General features: G+C 42.5%; 1 protein-coding gene across 2 annotated transcripts in view; it reads left to right on the top strand.

Annotated features, from left to right (window-relative positions):
* The window catches only part of thada (THADA armadillo repeat containing), a 335,484-nt gene that overhangs the window by 12,516 nt on the left and 304,356 nt on the right, over positions 1 to 18,612 (top strand). For both annotated transcript variants that reach the window (XM_078404988.1, XM_078404989.1), the window contains exons 8-13: positions 149 to 243; positions 1,836 to 2,059; positions 4,749 to 5,449; positions 13,036 to 13,190; positions 18,012 to 18,167; positions 18,309 to 18,440. In XM_078404988.1, the coding sequence (XP_078261114.1) occupies positions 149 to 243; positions 1,836 to 2,059; positions 4,749 to 5,449; positions 13,036 to 13,190; positions 18,012 to 18,167; positions 18,309 to 18,440 (1,463 nt within the window). The remainder of the gene's footprint in view (positions 1 to 148; positions 244 to 1,835; positions 2,060 to 4,748; positions 5,450 to 13,035; positions 13,191 to 18,011; positions 18,168 to 18,308; positions 18,441 to 18,612) is intronic.

Here is an 18,612-nt window from a genome sequence, read left to right as displayed (position 1 = left end):
GGAGATAATCTTTGACATTGCAGGCAAATTGCATGTTTTCTTTATACTAATTCTTCCCATCTTAATTTCTGAGAATTTAAAATGACATCTGATCTTACTGAAATTTGTTTGGGAAACAGCTGGATTATTTGTTTCTTCTGCACTGCAGGAAATTTCTTACAGACGGTTCAGAGTTCGGCAGGGATGGCTGTGCTACTGTTTATCAAGACTATTGTGGAACGTGATGAATTGTTACCAAAGTTGGTGAGTGGCACTATTCTCTGGAGGGAGAGAGTTCATTCAAGTTAATTATCTTTAATTCTAGCAGTGCTAGAAATATTTAACCTGTTATGAGAATAACAAAACACAAAAGCAAACTGCTACGAATGTCAGAAACTAAAAGCAAAAAAATACTGGAAGTATTCAGTAAACCCATGGAGTATCTGCGGAGAAGGAAATAACCAGATTAAAGTAAGATACTCAAATAGATTCCAAGTACCATTGATGGTTAAATACTAAAGAATAACCGGCGACATTTAACATAAAACATTAAGTGACGTTACTTTGATGACTTTGGATGAAAATTCACAGGGCGATTTGAATCCCAAATTTGTGATTTTAGGAAAAAAAGAGAGTAAATGTTTTCATAAATGGTCAAAACGTTGTCTCCAGTGGCACTTGACTGCATATTTCCCTGAATTTTTAATTGGAACCTTCAGAATAATTTTACAACTGAATTCAATTTAATCTCCTAAATTTGTTTATTTCTCAGGATCTGGGGGCCACTGGTCAGGCAAGGCCAGCATTTATTGTTCATCTCTAGTTGCCCTTGGTGGATGTGTGTCACTTATTTGAGAGTCTTCCGGTGAGGATTCTCCAACAATGCTGTTGGGCAGGAAATTCCAGGATCCCTAGAATCAAATCCCCCTTTAGCACCTGCCTAGTATTTGAAGAAAACAATTGAATCCAGAAATGGGATTTGAGGTTTTTTAGAAAGGCTCCTTAGGTTACAATTTGTCCCGTTTGAAACGATGCTGTTAATTTTAATTCCACGGGATAGGTGAGAAATTGTCAAAGTGTAAAGAATTGGGCAACAAAACTCTTACCACTTTTTTTTGTAGGCTTTTTGATTTATGAGAGAATGGGAGTTGTCATCAAGGTTACTGCTGAGACTCACAAATGCTTCAGAGGAAGCATTGTAAACACTGGGAGGAAGGGTTTCATGGCCTTGGGAAGCTCGTCTGCTGAAGGGGAAGTAGGTCGCCATGTCAAGCTTCTCTTCCAAAACCACTAACTATCACCAATAAAATTCTTATTAAAAAGATCAAAAGAAAATCTGACTCCAGCTGCTGATGTGAAAACAATATGTTTGAAACACTCAACGAGTCCGTCCACATCTGTGTGAAAAGAAAGATTTAATATTTCAGCTTCTAGAATCATAGTCATACAGCAATGAAACAGGCCCTTACCTGTGCAGACCAAGGTTCCCCATCTGCACTAGTCCCACCTAATCACTTGGCCCATATGCCTCTAAGCCTTTCCTATCTAGATCCAAATGTATTTTAGATGGTGCTATAGTACCTGCCTCCACTACCTCCTCTGGCAACTGATTCCACATACCCATCGCTGTGTGTGAAAAAGTTGCTCCTCGGGTTCCTATTAAATGTTTCCCCTCTCACCTTAAACCTATGTCCTCTGGTTCTTGATTCTCTGACTCTGGGCAAAGGTTGAAGACTCTTGTCTCCCTTCAGCAGCCAGCATTTCCAAGAGGCCATTTTCCAGTGGGTTTTGGAGTGTTATCTGAACAATTTATAAAATGTTTACATCTTAACTGGTTCATCTTCTTATTTTAAAAGGTTCACGATCTGCTTTTTAACTCCACGAAAAGAGTTCACGATGCACCAGGATGGCTTGTTCAGAGTTGTGGGGGGCTTTACAGAGCTGCACCTCCTGCTGAAGCAGTGCTTTTCCTCCTCCAAGGAACACTGACAATGTTAGACTGGGGAAGCGGGAGCATGAGAGATGGCGGTGACCAACTCTTGCTAGAAATATTAACCACTCTCTTGTTACTCAACACCTGGTAAGCATTAGATCCAAGAGAAGTACTGTGCTCTAAGCAAGATGTACTCATGTATGTTATTGATAGAAATTTGTCATTGAAGCGGTGGAAGTGCTGACTCTTTCTGTCTTTAGCTTTAGCAAATACAGATGAGTGGTTCATGTTGGGAATGCACAATGGCGCAATTGTAAAGTTGCTGTCTTACAGCGCCAGTGACCCGGGTTCGATCCTGTCTACGTGTGGTGTCTGTATGGTGTTTGTACGTTCTCTCCATGACCACATGGGTTTTCCCCAGGTTCATAAGTGATAGGTGCAGAATTAAGCCATTTCGACCTATCAAGTCTACTCGGCCATTCAATCATGGCTGATCTATCTTTCCCTCCCAACCCCATTCTCCTGCCTTCTCCCCATAACCTCTGAAAGGTGTTCCAGTTTCCTCCCACATTCCAAAGACGTATAGGTTTGTGGGTTAATTGGCTTAGGTAAAAATTGCAAATTGTCCCGAGTGTGTAGGATAGCGTTAGTGGATGAGCATCGCTGGGCGGCGCGGACTCAGTGGGCCTGTTTCCGCGCAGTATCTCTAAACTAAAAAACTAAACTAAAGTTCTAACATTATCTACAAGCTGATTTTATTACAACATGTACTGATCTATTAAATTATTCATAGGGAGATCTTTGAATTAGAGGGCTCCTAACTGTAGCTGCAGTTATTTAGAGACACTTAACTTTCCGTCTTTCCTTCATACCATACTGGTTGACTACATAAATTTTGAAGATGAATCTTTTTTTAAAAACTTGCAGTATAAATGGCCATAATTTAGTGAGAATTTGAACCAAAAAACTGAATGCTAAAGCTTTGTGCACTGTTGTAGTGAATTTAGTTTTAATTAATGCATCCCTTACTACAATTTGCAGTTACATGTAAGAGGCAACTGCAGATGCTGGTTTAAACCAAAGATAGACACAAATAGCTGGAGTAACTCAGCGGGACAGGCAGCATCTCTAGAGAGAAGGAATGGGTGACATTTCAGGGGGTCTCGACCCAAAATGTCTCCCACTCCTTCTCTCCAAAGATGTTGCCTGTCCCGCTGAGTTACTCCAGCTTTTTGTGTCTATCTACAATTTGAAGTTAGCTGCTTCCATATCCCTCCACATATTTTTGTTTTGTTTTTTTGTCACCTTGCCCGATTATTCTTCGGAATCAAGAATTTTGCTTAGAAAAGATTATTTCGGCGAGTCAAACTGTGTGCAAGAGATCCTGTCCCATTTCCAAGTTTTTCTTCCACTCTGCTGAATGATGTCAGTGTGTAAATGAAACTGAATCTCCAATTTAAAAATAATTTCGGACTCCACTTCAGATTTGTGTTTCAAATCAAGAATCCTATTGTTAAAACACTGCAGTCTACTCGGTGTGGAGTTAAATTCGGTACGTGGGGTTTGTAGTTCTGGCTCAAATCATTGTCGTATTATTGCTTGCATTTGTTCTCTACTCCCACCAAAGAGAACAATTTATGGTGCATTTGTTTAGCTGTGCAATTGTTAGCCCTTTGTTCAGTTCGAGTCATTCAATGCTGACCAAACTGCATAAGTTATTGTCCTCTAGAGCATAAAATGGCAACAAATACACTTGTCAAATTTCATGTCAAATTCTGCAGGACATCTTATTGCTGATTTTCATTTAACGTTTTAAGTGAGGTCTAAATAGTTGGTAAAGTAGGGTTAACATTTCTAGAACACTCAAACTTGCTCAGCAATCTCAATTATATAATTGCCACTTCAACTGTAGTTGTATTCCTTATAATCAGAGTGAAGTGAAATATCACCAAAAGACTAAATCCTAAGAATATGACATCTCCATTCATTAGCAGCTTCTGTGGAGATTGAAGGTGACACAGAGGGAGTATAACTTGGGTATTCAGGTAATAAAATTAGGCTGGTGACAAGAGTCTGCAGATGCTGGAATCTTGAGCCAAACACAAAGTGTTGGGGGAATTCAATGGGCCATGATTCATAAATTCTCGGAGCAGAATTAGGCCATTCAGCCCATAACGGTCTACTCCACCATTAAATCTTGGTTGATCTATCTTTCCCACTCAACCCCATTATCCTGCCTTCTCCCCATAACCCCTGACACCCTTACTAATGAAGGATCAGGCTCTGTGGAAGGAATGGACAGGTGAAGTTTCAGGTTGGGACCTTACACTTTATTTACAAAATTACCGGCTTTCTTCGTGCTTCTGTGAACCTGCCAGATATTACAACTTGTATGGATTGGGTTTGGTGAATGAGTGTGCTCTATGTTATTTGTACACTAGACCAAGTGGGGCCCAAACCTCTCCTGCATTGGTGCAGCACCCTCTCCTCCCCCTCCCTCCTCCCGTCTCTTCCCCCCCTAACCCCCACTCCCCCTACCCCCCCTCCACCCCATTCCCCTCAACCCTTCTTATCCTCCCTCCCCCTCTTCCCCCTCCCTCCCTAGGAGATAGATTTAAACTTTAAAATGTGAATAACTTTAAAAATATAACACCGATTTCAATGAAACTTCTTCCATTAGCACCAAAGAGAGGACGGTGAGTAAGGTGGGCCTAAAATTGTTGCGCTATCGTGTACCGTTTTGGCTGTAGTTCAGGAACAAACAAACAAACAAACAAGAGTTTTAGTATACAGATGTACATATTCCCCTGTTGTCACTGATGTCTTTTTGTTTTAGTTTAAAGGAATCCAGTATGGCATTGTCGATTTCCAGAACTCTGAGCTTTTGGACAACATCTGCATTAGATGCTCTCCATTCAGACTCATGCTCCCAGTATCTGAAAAATTCCTTGAATGGAAACTCTGAATCCATTCAAAAACTGCTAGGATATGTTTGGACACATTGGGAACATCCTTTGGATGCATTGAGACATCAGACTAAAGCTATATTAAAAAACATTTTAAAGATTCACCAGAAGACCATCGAAGGTTCAACTGAAGAGACAGATTTATTCTTCTTAAATCTGACACAGAGTTTGCTGGATTTAGAATGGCACATCAAAGGAAAATATATTTCGCTGAGCTGTTTAGTAGAACATTTGGGTACTGATTATATACTAACCATCGATGACTCCATCCCTAAACAAGTCTTAGGGATAATGCATGAGCAGTCATTAGCAACATATGCAACCGATTTATTGGAAAAAATGTTCATCGGTCATAAGAATCAGTTGAATTCTTCACCCCAATCAAGCAATTGGATTGAACAGTGGCACAAAACCTGGGTCTTGCCATTTCTGACGGCCTTGTGTGATGAGAAGTCCAGCCAAACAACTTCCATCATTGACCACTATCTTCCCAAGCTATTGAAATGCAATCCTGACAGCCTGACCTATATGATTGAAGAGCTTCGCTCTTCTGACAAGGCTAGAAAGAACGGTGAGTAAGAGAAATTAACAAAGCTGATGTTATTTACACTGACTGAATGAATAGATTTTTTCTGTGTTTGCTGTTCAACTAAGTTTCTAGTCAGTGTCTTGGTCATACAACGTGGAAACAGGCCCTTCAGCCCAACTTGTCCATGCTGAGCAACATGCCCCATCTGCACTAGTCCCACCTGCCTGCACTTGGCCCATAACCCGTTAAATCTATCCAACCCATGTACCTGACAAATGACTCTTAAATGTTATGATAGTACCTGCCTCAGATACCTCCACTAGCAGCTCATTCCATAAGCCCAGCACCCTTTATGTAACAAAAGAAAAGTTACCCCTTGGGTTCCTATTACATCTTCGTCCCTCCCCTCACCTTAAACCTCTGCCCTCTGCTGTATATTTCCTTTTACTAATCCGTGATTTATTTTTATTGTTTTTCTTCTGTTCATGATCTTTTGTTCTAAAATAGAACACATACTTTTTTGAGGGGGAGGAAAAACTCTCTGAACAAATGTTGGTCATTTAACCCTTTGTGTAAACATTATCTGCATTTGCATTTTAAGTTCAATAGCCGAATACCATTTATTTCAAACATTATAAATATAGCAGGTCTACTCAGTCTTGGTATGTAATAAAGAATTGCTGGAAGTATGTAACAATTGATCAGGGTCAGGAAGAGAAAGCAAACTTAAATTTTAAATGGTATTTGCCACCAGAAAAGGTGCCAGATATGGGATTTTCCTTTCATTAATATCCATCCAATTTGATTCCTCTGACTAGTAACTTGAAAGAGTAAAACATACTTTAAGGACAGTGCTCCAGTACGAAACTAAGTTCAAGATTCAAGATTCAAGATTCAAGATATCTTTATTTGTCATCCAAAAAACAAGTTTTTTGGACGAAATTTCGTCACCCACAGTCCAACAATAAGAGCAATAAAATAAGCAAAATTACACAACCCCAACCAACACAAAACCCCCCAAAAAGAAACATCCATCACAGTGAGTCTCCTCCAGTCCCCTCCTCACTGTGATGGAAGGCCAGAATGTCTTTTCTCTTCCCCTGCCGTCTTCTCCTGCGGTCAGGCTGTTGTCGTTGCCATGTTCCAGGCTGCGCCGGACGGTGAAATGTCCGCAACGGGCCGACCCAAGCCCCGCTGCAAGTCGGGGCGGTCGTGGCTCCTGACATTGAAGCCCCCGCCGAGCAGAGAAAATTCCGTGGCCTATTTCAGGCCGCGCCGGACGGTGAAATATCCGCGGCGGGCCGACCCAAGCCCCGCGATCCGGGGCGGGCGAACACGCTGCCGCTGCCGGACCTCCCGATGTCGGCATCCACGCGGCCCGAGCCTAAGGCGAGTCGCAGCCGCTCCCGCAGCCTCCGAGAACGGCCGGCTCCGCTGATGGTGAGTCTGGTCCGCGGGCTCTGCGAACCAGAGCCCTGGAGGCCGCCAGCTCCAGGAGTTTGGCCGATGGTAGGCCGCAGCAGGAACGGAGACACGGCCCAGAACACAAAGGTCGGGTCTCCGTTCGGAAGGGACACATATTTACAATGTTACAGTTCCCCCCCTCCCCCCCACATACACACATAGTACAAAAACACAAAAACACCACATCACAACTACAATTAAGACAACAAAAACAACAAAAACACAAAGACAAATGGACTGCAGGTAAGCCGCAGCTGCTAGGGCAGCGCCGCCATCTTCAGTATCGTTTTGTAGATGTTAAACTTTTTATTGATGAATGAAGTTAAACCCACCACTCTGAAGATGCGGTCATGAAAGCACACCAACGCCTCAATTTCCCCAAAGCACGAAGGGAGTTGACTCTAACCATCATCCACAGATGCACCATAGAAAGCTTTCTATTGAGACGCATCACAGCTTGATTTGGCAATGGCTCTGCACAAGATTGCAAGAAATTGCTGTTGTGCATGTAGTCTGGCCCATCAACACAGTCCTGCCTCCCCACCATCAACTTCATCTACAGTTCATGTTGCCTTGGGGAAAGCAGCCAACATAATCAAGGACCATTTTCACCCTGGTTATTGAGTAACCGCTTCTTCCCTGCTGATAATGTTGGACCGATAATCCAGGATGTGGGTAGGATCTCCCAACCCCTACTTGATTGTGCGTAATCCAGGGTGAGGGTAGGATCTCTCTCCCAATCTCTACTGGATTGTGCACCTTGCACTTTTTATGTGTCCTTTTTCTTTAACTGCAGCACTACAACATTGCATCGCTAGATGCTGCACACTGGTACCTTTCCCTTTGACTATTTGTTGTACTTGTGCATGGCTTGATTGTAGTCATGTAGATTCTGATATGATTGGATAGCACACACGTTTATCACTGTATTGCAGTTCATGTGACAATAATAAACCAATACCCGTAACATCATAAAATATTTGCAATTAGCAATTTACAATTTCTTGTTAGAAATAAATATTTAAAATGTTGGAGCAAAATAACTGAACTCACCTGGTGGCACGGTGGTGCAGTGGTAGAATTGCTGCCTTACAGCGCTTACAGTGCCAGAGACCCAGGTTCGATCCCGACTACGGGTTTTGTTTGTATGGAGTTTGTATGTCTCCCCGTGACATGCGTGGGGTTTCTCTGAGATCTTTGGTTTCCTCCCAATACAATACACAATACAATACAATATATCTTTATTGTCATTGTACAGGGGTACAACGAGATTGGGAATGCGCCTCCCATACGATGCAATAATTTAATTAGCTAGTCAGTATTAATTTAAACAACCCAATGAAACAAATTGTAACAGTTTTAAAACAGAATAAAGTGCAAGTAGATCTGTACCGGTTCACTGCGCGATGTGACCATCCGGCTCAGCAGGACCAGTTCATAGCAGCTATGGCCCTAGGGATGAAGTTGTTCCTGAGTCTGGAGGTGCGGGCGTAGAAGGCCTTGTATCGTCTGCCCGATGGTAGAAGTTCGAACAGACTGTTGCAGGGGTGTGAAGAGTCTTTGTGGATGCTGGTGGCTTATCTGAGGCATCGTGTGTTGTAGATGCCCTCCAAGGCTGGTAGCTGTGTTCCCATGGTCCTCTGAGCTCTATGGACTACCCACTGAAGAACTTTCCTCTCTGCCTCCGTGCAGCTGAGGTACCACACAGGGATGCCATGTGTTAGGATGCTCTCTATGGTGCAGCGGTAGAATGTCGTCAGCAGCTGTTGGGGTAGACCAGACTTCTTCAGTGTTCTTAGGTAGAACAGTCGTTGCTGTGCCTTCTTGACCAGCGCAGCGTGTTATTGGACCATGTTAGGTCCTCCGAAATGTGAGTGCCCACACTCCAAAGATGTACAGGTTTGTAGGTTAATTGGCTTGGTACCAATGTAAATTCTTCCTAGTCTGTGTAGGATAGTGTTAATGTGCGGGTATCACTGGATGGCTTGGACTCGGAGGGCCGAAGGGCCTGTTTCCGCGCTGTAAAATTTAGTTTTACAGCTGGGGGAATGTCTGTTTGTAAATGAATTGCTAAAGCGACGATCATGATTTCAAGCCTCACTCCAGCAATATAAGCAGACGATCTGAACAAAAGCTTCTACTGAGGGCAATGGAAAACTAAAGCTCTCGTGGAAAACATTCCATGACACTGTTCATGGCAAACTTATACCTCAGTTTATGGCACTGAAATTCATTGCTTGACTATCATTTGCTCTTTCTGGGTTTGTGCTGTGTGTAAGTTGGCTGCCACACCTCCCTGCACATTACATCAGTAGCATAACCTCATGTGTCTTTATTGACTGTAAAGTACCTTGGGACAAATTGAAGCCATGGCATGTGTTATAAAAAATGCAGATTTATTATATCTCCTTAAACAATATTCCTGACCAGGAAAAAACTGATTATTTACACATCTCCACATCCTTTACCTTCACATGCTTCATAGTGATAACCAGTGCGTTTTATAATCATTTTTGCAATTCTGTTATTCTGCATGCTTTGTTCAATTTTCTTTATAAAAAAAAATGGCTTCAAAACCATTACATAGGCACTGTCTTCACTGCCTTTTCCTATATTAAAAATATATATAATTTCCAGCGTTAGTGTGTGGCCGGTAGGTTCAGCATTTAATGCCCATTCCTATTTGCTCTTGCCCCACCTTTATGAACTTTTGCAGTCTTTTTATTTGATCAAGGTATCTCCAAAGCATTTTTAGGAAGGGAGTTCCAGGATTTAGATTCACTGACAATGAAGGAGTGGCAATATGGTTCACAGGCAGGATAGTGCTTAGCTTGGAAAGAGACCTTCAGCTAGTGGTGTTCCCATGCACGCTGCCCTTATCCTCCTTGGTGGTAGAGGTGGTGTGTTTAGGAGGTGCTGTCAGAGTAGTCTGGTGAGTAACTGCAGTGTATTTTGCAGATGGTGCACATTACAATTTGTGTGGGATGTTTTGTCGAGGGAATGCATGTTTGGTTCTGATCTCTGGTGCTGACTGTGTGGCATTTGTGTCTTCCCCTGTGCCCTGCATGGATATGCTCACTGTTTTCTTAGTTTCATCCCTCAAGATGTATGGTTTGATAGGTTAATTGACTGCTAAATTGCTCTTGCTGTAGGTGGGTAGTAGGAGAATTAGAGGGGAATGTGAGAGAAAATAGATTGTAAGAAAATGGGTTGGTAGAAAACAAATGGCGGCACCATGGCGCAGCGGTAGAGTTGCTGCCTCGCAGTGCCAGAGACCCAGGTTCAATCCTGGCCACGGGTGCTGTCTGTTTGGAGTTTGAACTTTTTCCCAGTGACTGCATGGGTTTTCTCTGGGTGCTCCTGTTCTCTCCCATGCTCCAAAGACATGCAGGTTTGTAGGTTAATAGGTTTGGGTAAATTGTGCCTAGAGCTTAGCATAGAACTCGAATATGGGTGATTGCTGGTTGGTGTGGACTTGGTGGGTCGAAGGACCTGTTTCCACGCTGTATCACAAAACTAAAGTAAATGGGTACAAGGGACTCATGGGATTGGTCTGAGAGTCAGCAGGTACTTGGTGGGCTGAATGACTTCTTACAACATAAACAAAGATAGAAGTAGAGGGTAGCCACTTTTAGACTGAAAATATCCTTTCCAAAACAATTTGGGCTGTTATTCACCTACTTGGTTTCCCCATTTTATGAGAGTTCTTTTCACGTTCTTTGTTGATACTAAATGTGCCTGTTCTTAAAAAAGGAATTGTATATTTTTAATGTCCTAATAGTCAATAGACAATAGACAATAGGTGCAGGAGTAGGCCATTCAGCCCTTCGAGCCAGCACCGCCATTCAATGCGATCATGGCTGATCACTCTCAATCAGTACCCCGTTCCTGCCTTCTCCCCATACCCCCTCACTCCGCTATCCTTAAGAGCTCTATCCAGCTCTCTCTTGAAAGCATCTAACGAACTGGCCTCCACTGCCTTCTGAGGCAAAGAATTCCACACCTTCACCACTCTCTGACTGAAAAAGTTCTTCCTCATCTCCGTTCTAAATGGCCTACCCCTTATTCTTAAACTGTGGCCCCTTGTTCTGGACTCCTCCAACATTGGGAACATGTTTCCTGCCTCTAATGTGTCCAATCCCCTAATTATCTTATATGTTTCAATAAGATCCCCCCTCATCCTTCTAAATTCCAGTGTATACAAGCCTAATTGCTCCAGCCTTTCAACATACGACAGTCCCGCCATTCCGGGAATCAACCTAGTGAACCTACGCTGCACGCCCTCAATAGCAAGAATATCCTTCCTCAAATTTGGAGACCAAAACTGCACACAGTACTCCAGGTGCGGTCTCACCAGGGCCCGGTACAACTGTAGAAGGACCTCTTTGCTCGTATACTCAACTCCTCTTGTTATGAAGGCCAACATTCCATTGGCTTTCTTCACTGCCTGCTGTACCTGCATGCTTCCTTTCAGTGACTGATGCACTAGGACACCCAGATCTCGTTGAACATCCCCTCTTCCTAACTTGACACCATTCAGATAATAATCTGCCTTTCTATTCTTACTTCCAAAGTGAATAACCTCACACTTATCTACATTAAACTGCATCTGCCATGTATCCGCCCACTCACACAACCTGTCCAAGTCACCCTGCAGCCTTATTGCATCTTCCTCACAATTCACACTCCCCCCCAGCTTAGTATCATCTGCAAATTTGCTAATGGTACTTTTAATCCCTTCATCTAAGTCATTAATGTATATCGTAAATAGCTGGGGTCCCAGCACCGAACCTTGTGGTACCCCACTGGTCACTGCCTGCCATTCCGAAAGGGACCCATTTATCCCCACTCTTTGCTTTCTGTCTGTCAACCAATTTTCTATCCATGTCAGTACCCTACCCCCAATACCATGTGCTCTAATTTTGCCCACTAATCTCCTATGTGGGACCTTGTCGAAGGCTTTCTGAAAGTCGAGGTACACCACATCCACTGACTCTCCCCTGTCAATTTTCCTAGTTACATCCTCAAAAAATTCCAGTAGATTTGTCAAGCATGATTTCCCCTTCGTAAATCCATGCTGACTCGGAATGATCCTGTTACTGCTATCCAAATGCTCAGCAATTTCGTCTTTTATAATTGACTCCAGCATCTTCCCCACCACTGATGTCAGACTAACTGGTCTATAATTACCCGTTTTCTCTCTCCTTCCTTTCTTAAAAAGTGGGATAACATTTGCTATCCTCCAATCCACAGGAACTGATCCTGAATCTATAGAACATTGAAAAATGATCTCCAATGCTTCCACTATTTCTAGAGCCACCTCCTTAAGTACCCTGGGATGCAGACCATCAGGCCCTGGGGATTTATCAGCCTTCAGTCCCATCAGTCTACTCAAAACCATTTCCTGCCTAATGTGGATTTCCTTCAGTTCCTCGATCACCCTAGGTTCTCTGGCCCCTAGAACATTTGGGAGATTGTGTGTATCCTCCTCAGTAAACACAGATCCAAAGTAACGGTTTAACTTGTCTGCCATTTCTTTGTTCCCCATAATAAATTCCCCTGCTTCTGTCTTCAAGGGACCCACATTTGCCTTGACTATTTTTTTCCTCTTCACGTACCTAAAAAAACTTTTGCTATCCTCCTTTATATTATTGGCTAGTTTACCCTCGTACCTCATCTTTTCTCCCCGTATTGCCTTTTTAGTTAACTTTTGTTGCTCATTAAAAGAATCCCAATCCTCTGCCTTCCCACTCTTCTTTGCTATGTTATACTTCCTCTCCTTAATTTTTATGCTGTCCCTGACTTCCCTCGTCAGCCACAGGTGTCTCTTACTCCCCTTAGAGTCTTTCCGCCTCTTTGGGATAAATTGATCCTGCAACCTCTGCATTATTCCCAGGAATACCTGCCATTGCTGTTCTACCGTCTTCCCTGCTCGGGCCTCCTTCCAGTCAATTTTGGCCAGCTCCTGCCTCATGCCTCTGTAATCCCCTTTGCTATACTGTAATACCGACACTTCCGATTTTCCCTTCTGCCTTTCCGTTTGCAGAGTAAAACTTATCATTGACATATTTCACACGAGGAATATTTATTTTATAATGTCCAACTTTTTTCCTTTTAAACTGTCTTCTTGCAGTTAAGCTGATTGCTTGGTTTGTTTCCATTAGGTGCCCTCAGCTGTAGATGTGCTCTCGGGGCATTGATGACCTGCCTGAGGACAGCTAGAACTCAGGGACTCTGGAGTACTGAGGAAAAACCGACATGGGACCAACTAATACCTGTCAGCCTGATAAAACAGGCTTTGGTTCACAAACATGAACAGGTATGAACAACAATCTGAAAACTAATTTTTCGGGACCTTGGATTAAACGGCCGATCGTTTAGTTTAATATAGAGCTACAACATGGAAACAGGCCCTTCGGCCACCGAGTCACGTGGATATGCAGGGAGTTGAGGGATATCGATCACGTGCAGGCAGAGATTGGTTTAACATGGCGTTATGTTCAGCACAGATATTGTAGGCTGAGGGGCCTCTTCCTGTGCTGTTCTGTTGTATGTTCTAATAGATGATTCATGTTGGTGGCTGATGTCCAGGTGGACATATGTAAAGTTAAAAGAAGAGCACTTGAATGTTTTATGCTTCACTGATTGTAGGTTCCCTCAGAGGTTACTTTACATCATGTATATGTGTGTAAAAAAAAAATCATTCTCATTTGCCCCACTTTGCTCTTTGCAAACCAACAAGGTGGTGTCCTGCATTAAAGCATTGGAACATAAACAAATAATAGCTGTTGTAGAATGCTTTGGAGGAAGAGGTGAAGGAGAGATTGCAAAGTATGTCATTTCTTCTTTTAGTACATTGTAAGCCATCACTCCAGTTTCCTGTTTTAATAATTTAATCCATGATTTCCTTTAACCTTCGATTCACTTTGTACCTAAAACAAAAATAGCTCAGAGTTTTCGGCACACTATTTATTGAGTATCCATAACCCTAAAGAAAATTTGAAAAATTGTGATCCTGCCATGGTATATTTCCTCTATCGTTCAAATGCCAATTCCTAATATAGGGACATTGACTTCAAGATTTAGACTACCTCTGCCCTGCTAGATTCAAAGTATTCTGAATCTGAATTCTGTATGTGTCTTTAATATCAGATCTTCCTAACTCCAGCAAACGTAGACACAAACTCTCCTCAAAGAACAATCCTCTCTTTGGGTTCCAAGAGCCAACATAATATGATCTCTGTTCAAACCAAAGAACTCTCAGAACACTCATCTAGGTGAAGTATCTCCATCTAGGGTGACGTGAGCAATGTGTACAGAGTACCCTGGGTGTAATCTCATCCAACTTTCATTTAGTTGCAGCAAACTAATGGAATGTTGGCCTTCATAACAAGAGGATTTCAGTGTAGGAGTAAAGTGGTTCTTCTGCAGTTGTACAGGGCCCTGGTAAGACCACATCTGGAGTATTGTGTACAGTATTGGTCTCCTAATTTGAGGAAGGACATCCTTGTAATTGAGGCAGTGCAGCGTGGGTTCACGAGATTGATCCCTGCGTGGGTTTTCTCCGAGATCTTCGGTTTCCTCCCACACTCCAAAGACGTACAGGTATGTAGGTTAATTGGCTGGGTAAATGTAAAAATTGTCCCTAGTGGGTGTAGGATAGTGTTAATGTACGGGGATCACTGGGCGGCACGGACTTGGAGGGCCGAAAAGGCCTGTTTCCGGCTGTAGATATATGATATGATATGATATGATGGCGGGACTGTCATATGAGGAAAGATTGAAAAGTCTAGGCTTGTATTCACTAGAGTTTAGAAGGATAAGAGGGGACCTTATAGAAACATATAAAATTATAAAAGGACTGGACAAGCTAGATGCAGGAAAAATGTTCCCAATGTTGGGGAAGTCCAGAACCAGGGGCCACAGTCTTAGAATAAAGGGGAGGCCATTTAAAACTGAGGTGAGAAAAAACTTTTTCACCCAGAGAGTTGTGAATTTGTGGAATTCTCTGCCACAGAGGGCAGTGGAGGCCAAATCACTGGATGGATTTAAGAGAGAGTTAGATAGAGGTCTAGGGGCTAGTGGAATCAAGGGATAAGGGGAGAAGGCAGGCACGGGTTATTGATTGGGGACGATCAGCCATGATCACAAAGAATGGCGGTGCTGGCTCGAAGGGCCGAATGGCCTCCTCCTGCACCTATTTTCTATGTTTCTAAACCTTATTGTACGCCATATTACACAACACAGCTTTTCACTGTATCTAGAAGGTTATCTTAGACAGGTACATGGATAGGGTAGGTTGAGAGGGATAAAGGCCAAAAGCAGGCAGGTAGGACTAGTATAGACGGGGCATGTTGGTCGATGTGTGCAAGTTGGGATAAAGGGCCTGTTTCCACGCAGTATGAGTCTAGGTACACATGACAATAGTAAATCAACACCATGCACCAACCTTAAATATAAGCAAGCATCCCATATGCTTTCCTGATCATTTGCTGAATGTCTGTGTTAATTTTCTTTGATTTGTGCGCTAGGGTCATCACTAGGTGGCTCTTTGAAAGTCAACATCCTTTGGAGAAAATAATACTAGTTTTCCTTCTCCCTTCCAAGCAAATGACTTCATAATTTTCCACACTGTAATCCAGCAGTGGCTTACGTGGTCTTTCTCAGTTTGCAGTCCCTACCTTCTTTATAATGCTCATTCCAAGCTGGCTTTGCAGTGTTAGTTTAGGTCCTTTTGTTAACCTCCAGTCCCAGAAGCCACTCTTCAATTTAGAGAATGTTGGAAGGACAAAGTATAAGATAAAGTCATAGCTGGAGCTAATGTGATAAATGGCCTCCTATGTTGTAATAAGTAAACCCTTCTAATCTACAGACATGTTGCCTTTTGTAGCAATGTTTTAAACCCAAATATTATCTTGCAGGCAAAATCTAGATATTGAAGGTTTAGAGAGATATGGAGCGTCATGGGCAGGTGGGACTAGTGTAGATGAGGCATCTTGGTCAGCAAGGGCAAGTTGGGCCGAAGGACCCGTTTCCGTGCTGTTTGACTCTTTGATAGGCACATCTCTCTAATTTTTCTGGTGAAGTTTTTTCATAGTTTATGAAAATTTTGCCATTGAGAATTATGAGCTATTTTAATTGTTTGTCATTGTTTAATTATTGCGATTTCATTCAATTCACCAATCTACTTTTGCAAACCATCTGTCCCTTTTGTAATAGGCTTAGTTTAAAATTGAAACTGCTTCGCCATTGCTTTCAAACTTGCTCATAAATTATTCCCATTAATGTTTCCTGCCCTTTGTTATTTCTTCTTTCAAACTGCTTCATTGCTTCTTCTCCCTAATATTACAGCCTACTATCCTTTAGTGCCACTCACTTTACCTTATTGTTTCTTATCAGAGCTAACCCACCTTTTTTCCCCCATTTTGTTTACTTGGAGTTGAGCATCAGGAATATCTAACTTTCAGCCTTGGATATCCTCCAGTTGTGTCTAGGTAGTGATTGTTAGATTAAGAAAATAGAACATAGAGCATTCGAACATAAGACAGTGCTGCACAGAGGCAGTTCCTTCAGCCCATGATGTCTGCGTTGAACATGATGCCGTTAAACTAATCTCCTCTTCTGCATGTGATCCATGTCCCTACATTTGCTGCATATCCATAGGCTGATCCAAAAGCCACTTCAACGCCATTTATTGTATCTGTCTCCGCCCAGCAGCACGTTCCAGACACACACCCCTCTCTGTGTAAAAACAAACATCCCAAAAACAAAAAAAAAACCATGCCGTGCACAATCTCCTTTAAGCTTTGCCCATTTCGCCTTAAAGCTATGTCCTCTAGTTTTTAACCTTTCCACCCTGTTTATTAAACATAGAAACTAGGTGCAGGAGAAGGCCATTCGGCCCTTCGAGTCAGCATCGCCATTCAATATGATCATGGCTGATCATCCAAAATCAGTACCCCGTTCCTGCTTTCTCCCCATATCCCTTGATTCCTTCAAAGGCTAAAGGCCTTTGATAAATGGTGCTGGCTCGAAGGGCTGAATGGCCTACCCCTGCACCTCTTATCTATTGTCTTTTGTCTAAATCAAATAGGTTTTCACAATGATCCACAATTGCAGTTACCATTGTTGATTCTTTTTAACCAATTCCAGGTTTATTAAATTGTTTTTTCCCTTAATCTATACCCCTCCATCAATTTCCCTCCTGGGATAAATAAAGTTCCATCGTATCGTATTGTTTTCCCAACCGTAAATTCTTATACTGCAGGGTAGGAATTGAACTGTCACATCAAAAGTATTTTGCAGGCAATATCTAGAAAACAATGCTATTGCACCAAAAGCATGATAATTTATAATTTTCTGTACAATTCACTAATCTAATCTGTCATTGCCTTTTCATGAAACCTCTTCAAAACATCCTTTATGCTTTCGTAAGGTGGCATCTGTATTATCAAAACTCCAAAGTAATATTATTGGCAGGGAGAGGTTTGCATTTTTATGGTTCCAATAGTGAACTCTCAACTTTTCTTAGCTGATAACAGCTAAACGAAAATAAATTGTAGTTTGGAAATAAGTATTGTGACTTATATTTTAATAAGCCGACTAGGCAGATGCAGAGGGGGGTGGTTCTGGGACGCCAGAATGCACCGCTGAGCCTACTGGAGATGTCGTGGACCCAATCAGCGAAACGTCGATGAAAGTAGGTGCCCACTTGATAACCCCAATGACGTGTCTGCCTAGCCCTTCTCAACATCGGAGGAGCATAAGTGAGTGCATAAGCCTCCCATCACCACCGGGAGCAAGTTGACATTTGGCACTTTGGGATTTCTAACATCTTGTCCTGTGTATTTGGAAATAAAATTCTAATTACTACATTACTACTAGTGTCAATGTTGCTTGGATTACTGATTATTTTGGCTTCACTGTGAGAAGGGATGAAAATGGTTGAGGATGGCACAGAATTGGCTGCAGCTCACATTGCAGTTCCCTGTTTTGCTTTTGAATTGTATAATGGGCACATATCAAGTGCTGGTCAATGTAAGTGAGTCGAGGGTCGCAGCTTTTGTGACGATGAAAGGCACAGTATTAAGAGGAACTCGGAAATAACAAAGTTACAAAAACCGACCCATTCTGTTTACAGGTCCGTTTAGATGCCTTGGGTTTGATATGTGAGACAAGCCGCACTACAGAGGCTGTATCTCAGCGAGAGATGGACTTGGTAAAATTCTTCCTTCCGTATAACCTGAACAGTCAGTTTCCTGCGGTGAGGCAGAAGATTGTGTGGGTATTGAGAAAGGTCAGCCAGTTTCGATTCTCCTTTTGCAGTTACTGTACCTTCTCACAACATTGCCGTGTTATGGGATTTGTTTCAAGTATTTTAAAGATATTCTTGATATTTAAATGTAACTTGCCTCTCTTTCAACAATTTTTGATGCAGCTTTTCTACAGGATAAGGGACAGTTCCCAAATACTTTATAAACAAACTCAGGCAATTAATAGGCAGAAGAACGGCGGATGTGAAGAAAAAGCAAATAATCAAGATCCAGAAGCTCATCTTCAACAGTACAAGGTACAGAATAATTCATTAATAACTAGACTGAGGTGAACCCGTTGGGTCCAAATCTTTCCTGCGGGCCTCTCCTGGGGCAACCCTCCCCCAACTCACGATCCTGCGGGCCCGGCAACCCTCTTCAACTGACGAAGCCCGTTGCCGGGCAGGGTGTGTCCCCCGGGGCTGTGGG

Source organism: Rhinoraja longicauda, chromosome 9 (assembly GCF_053455715.1).
Source record: "Rhinoraja longicauda isolate Sanriku21f chromosome 9, sRhiLon1.1, whole genome shotgun sequence".
In the NCBI taxonomy this organism is placed as follows: domain Eukaryota; kingdom Metazoa; phylum Chordata; class Chondrichthyes; order Rajiformes; family Arhynchobatidae; genus Rhinoraja; species Rhinoraja longicauda.
Note: the sequence above shows the minus strand (reverse complement) of the source record. Positions and strands in the feature narration are given on the sequence as shown.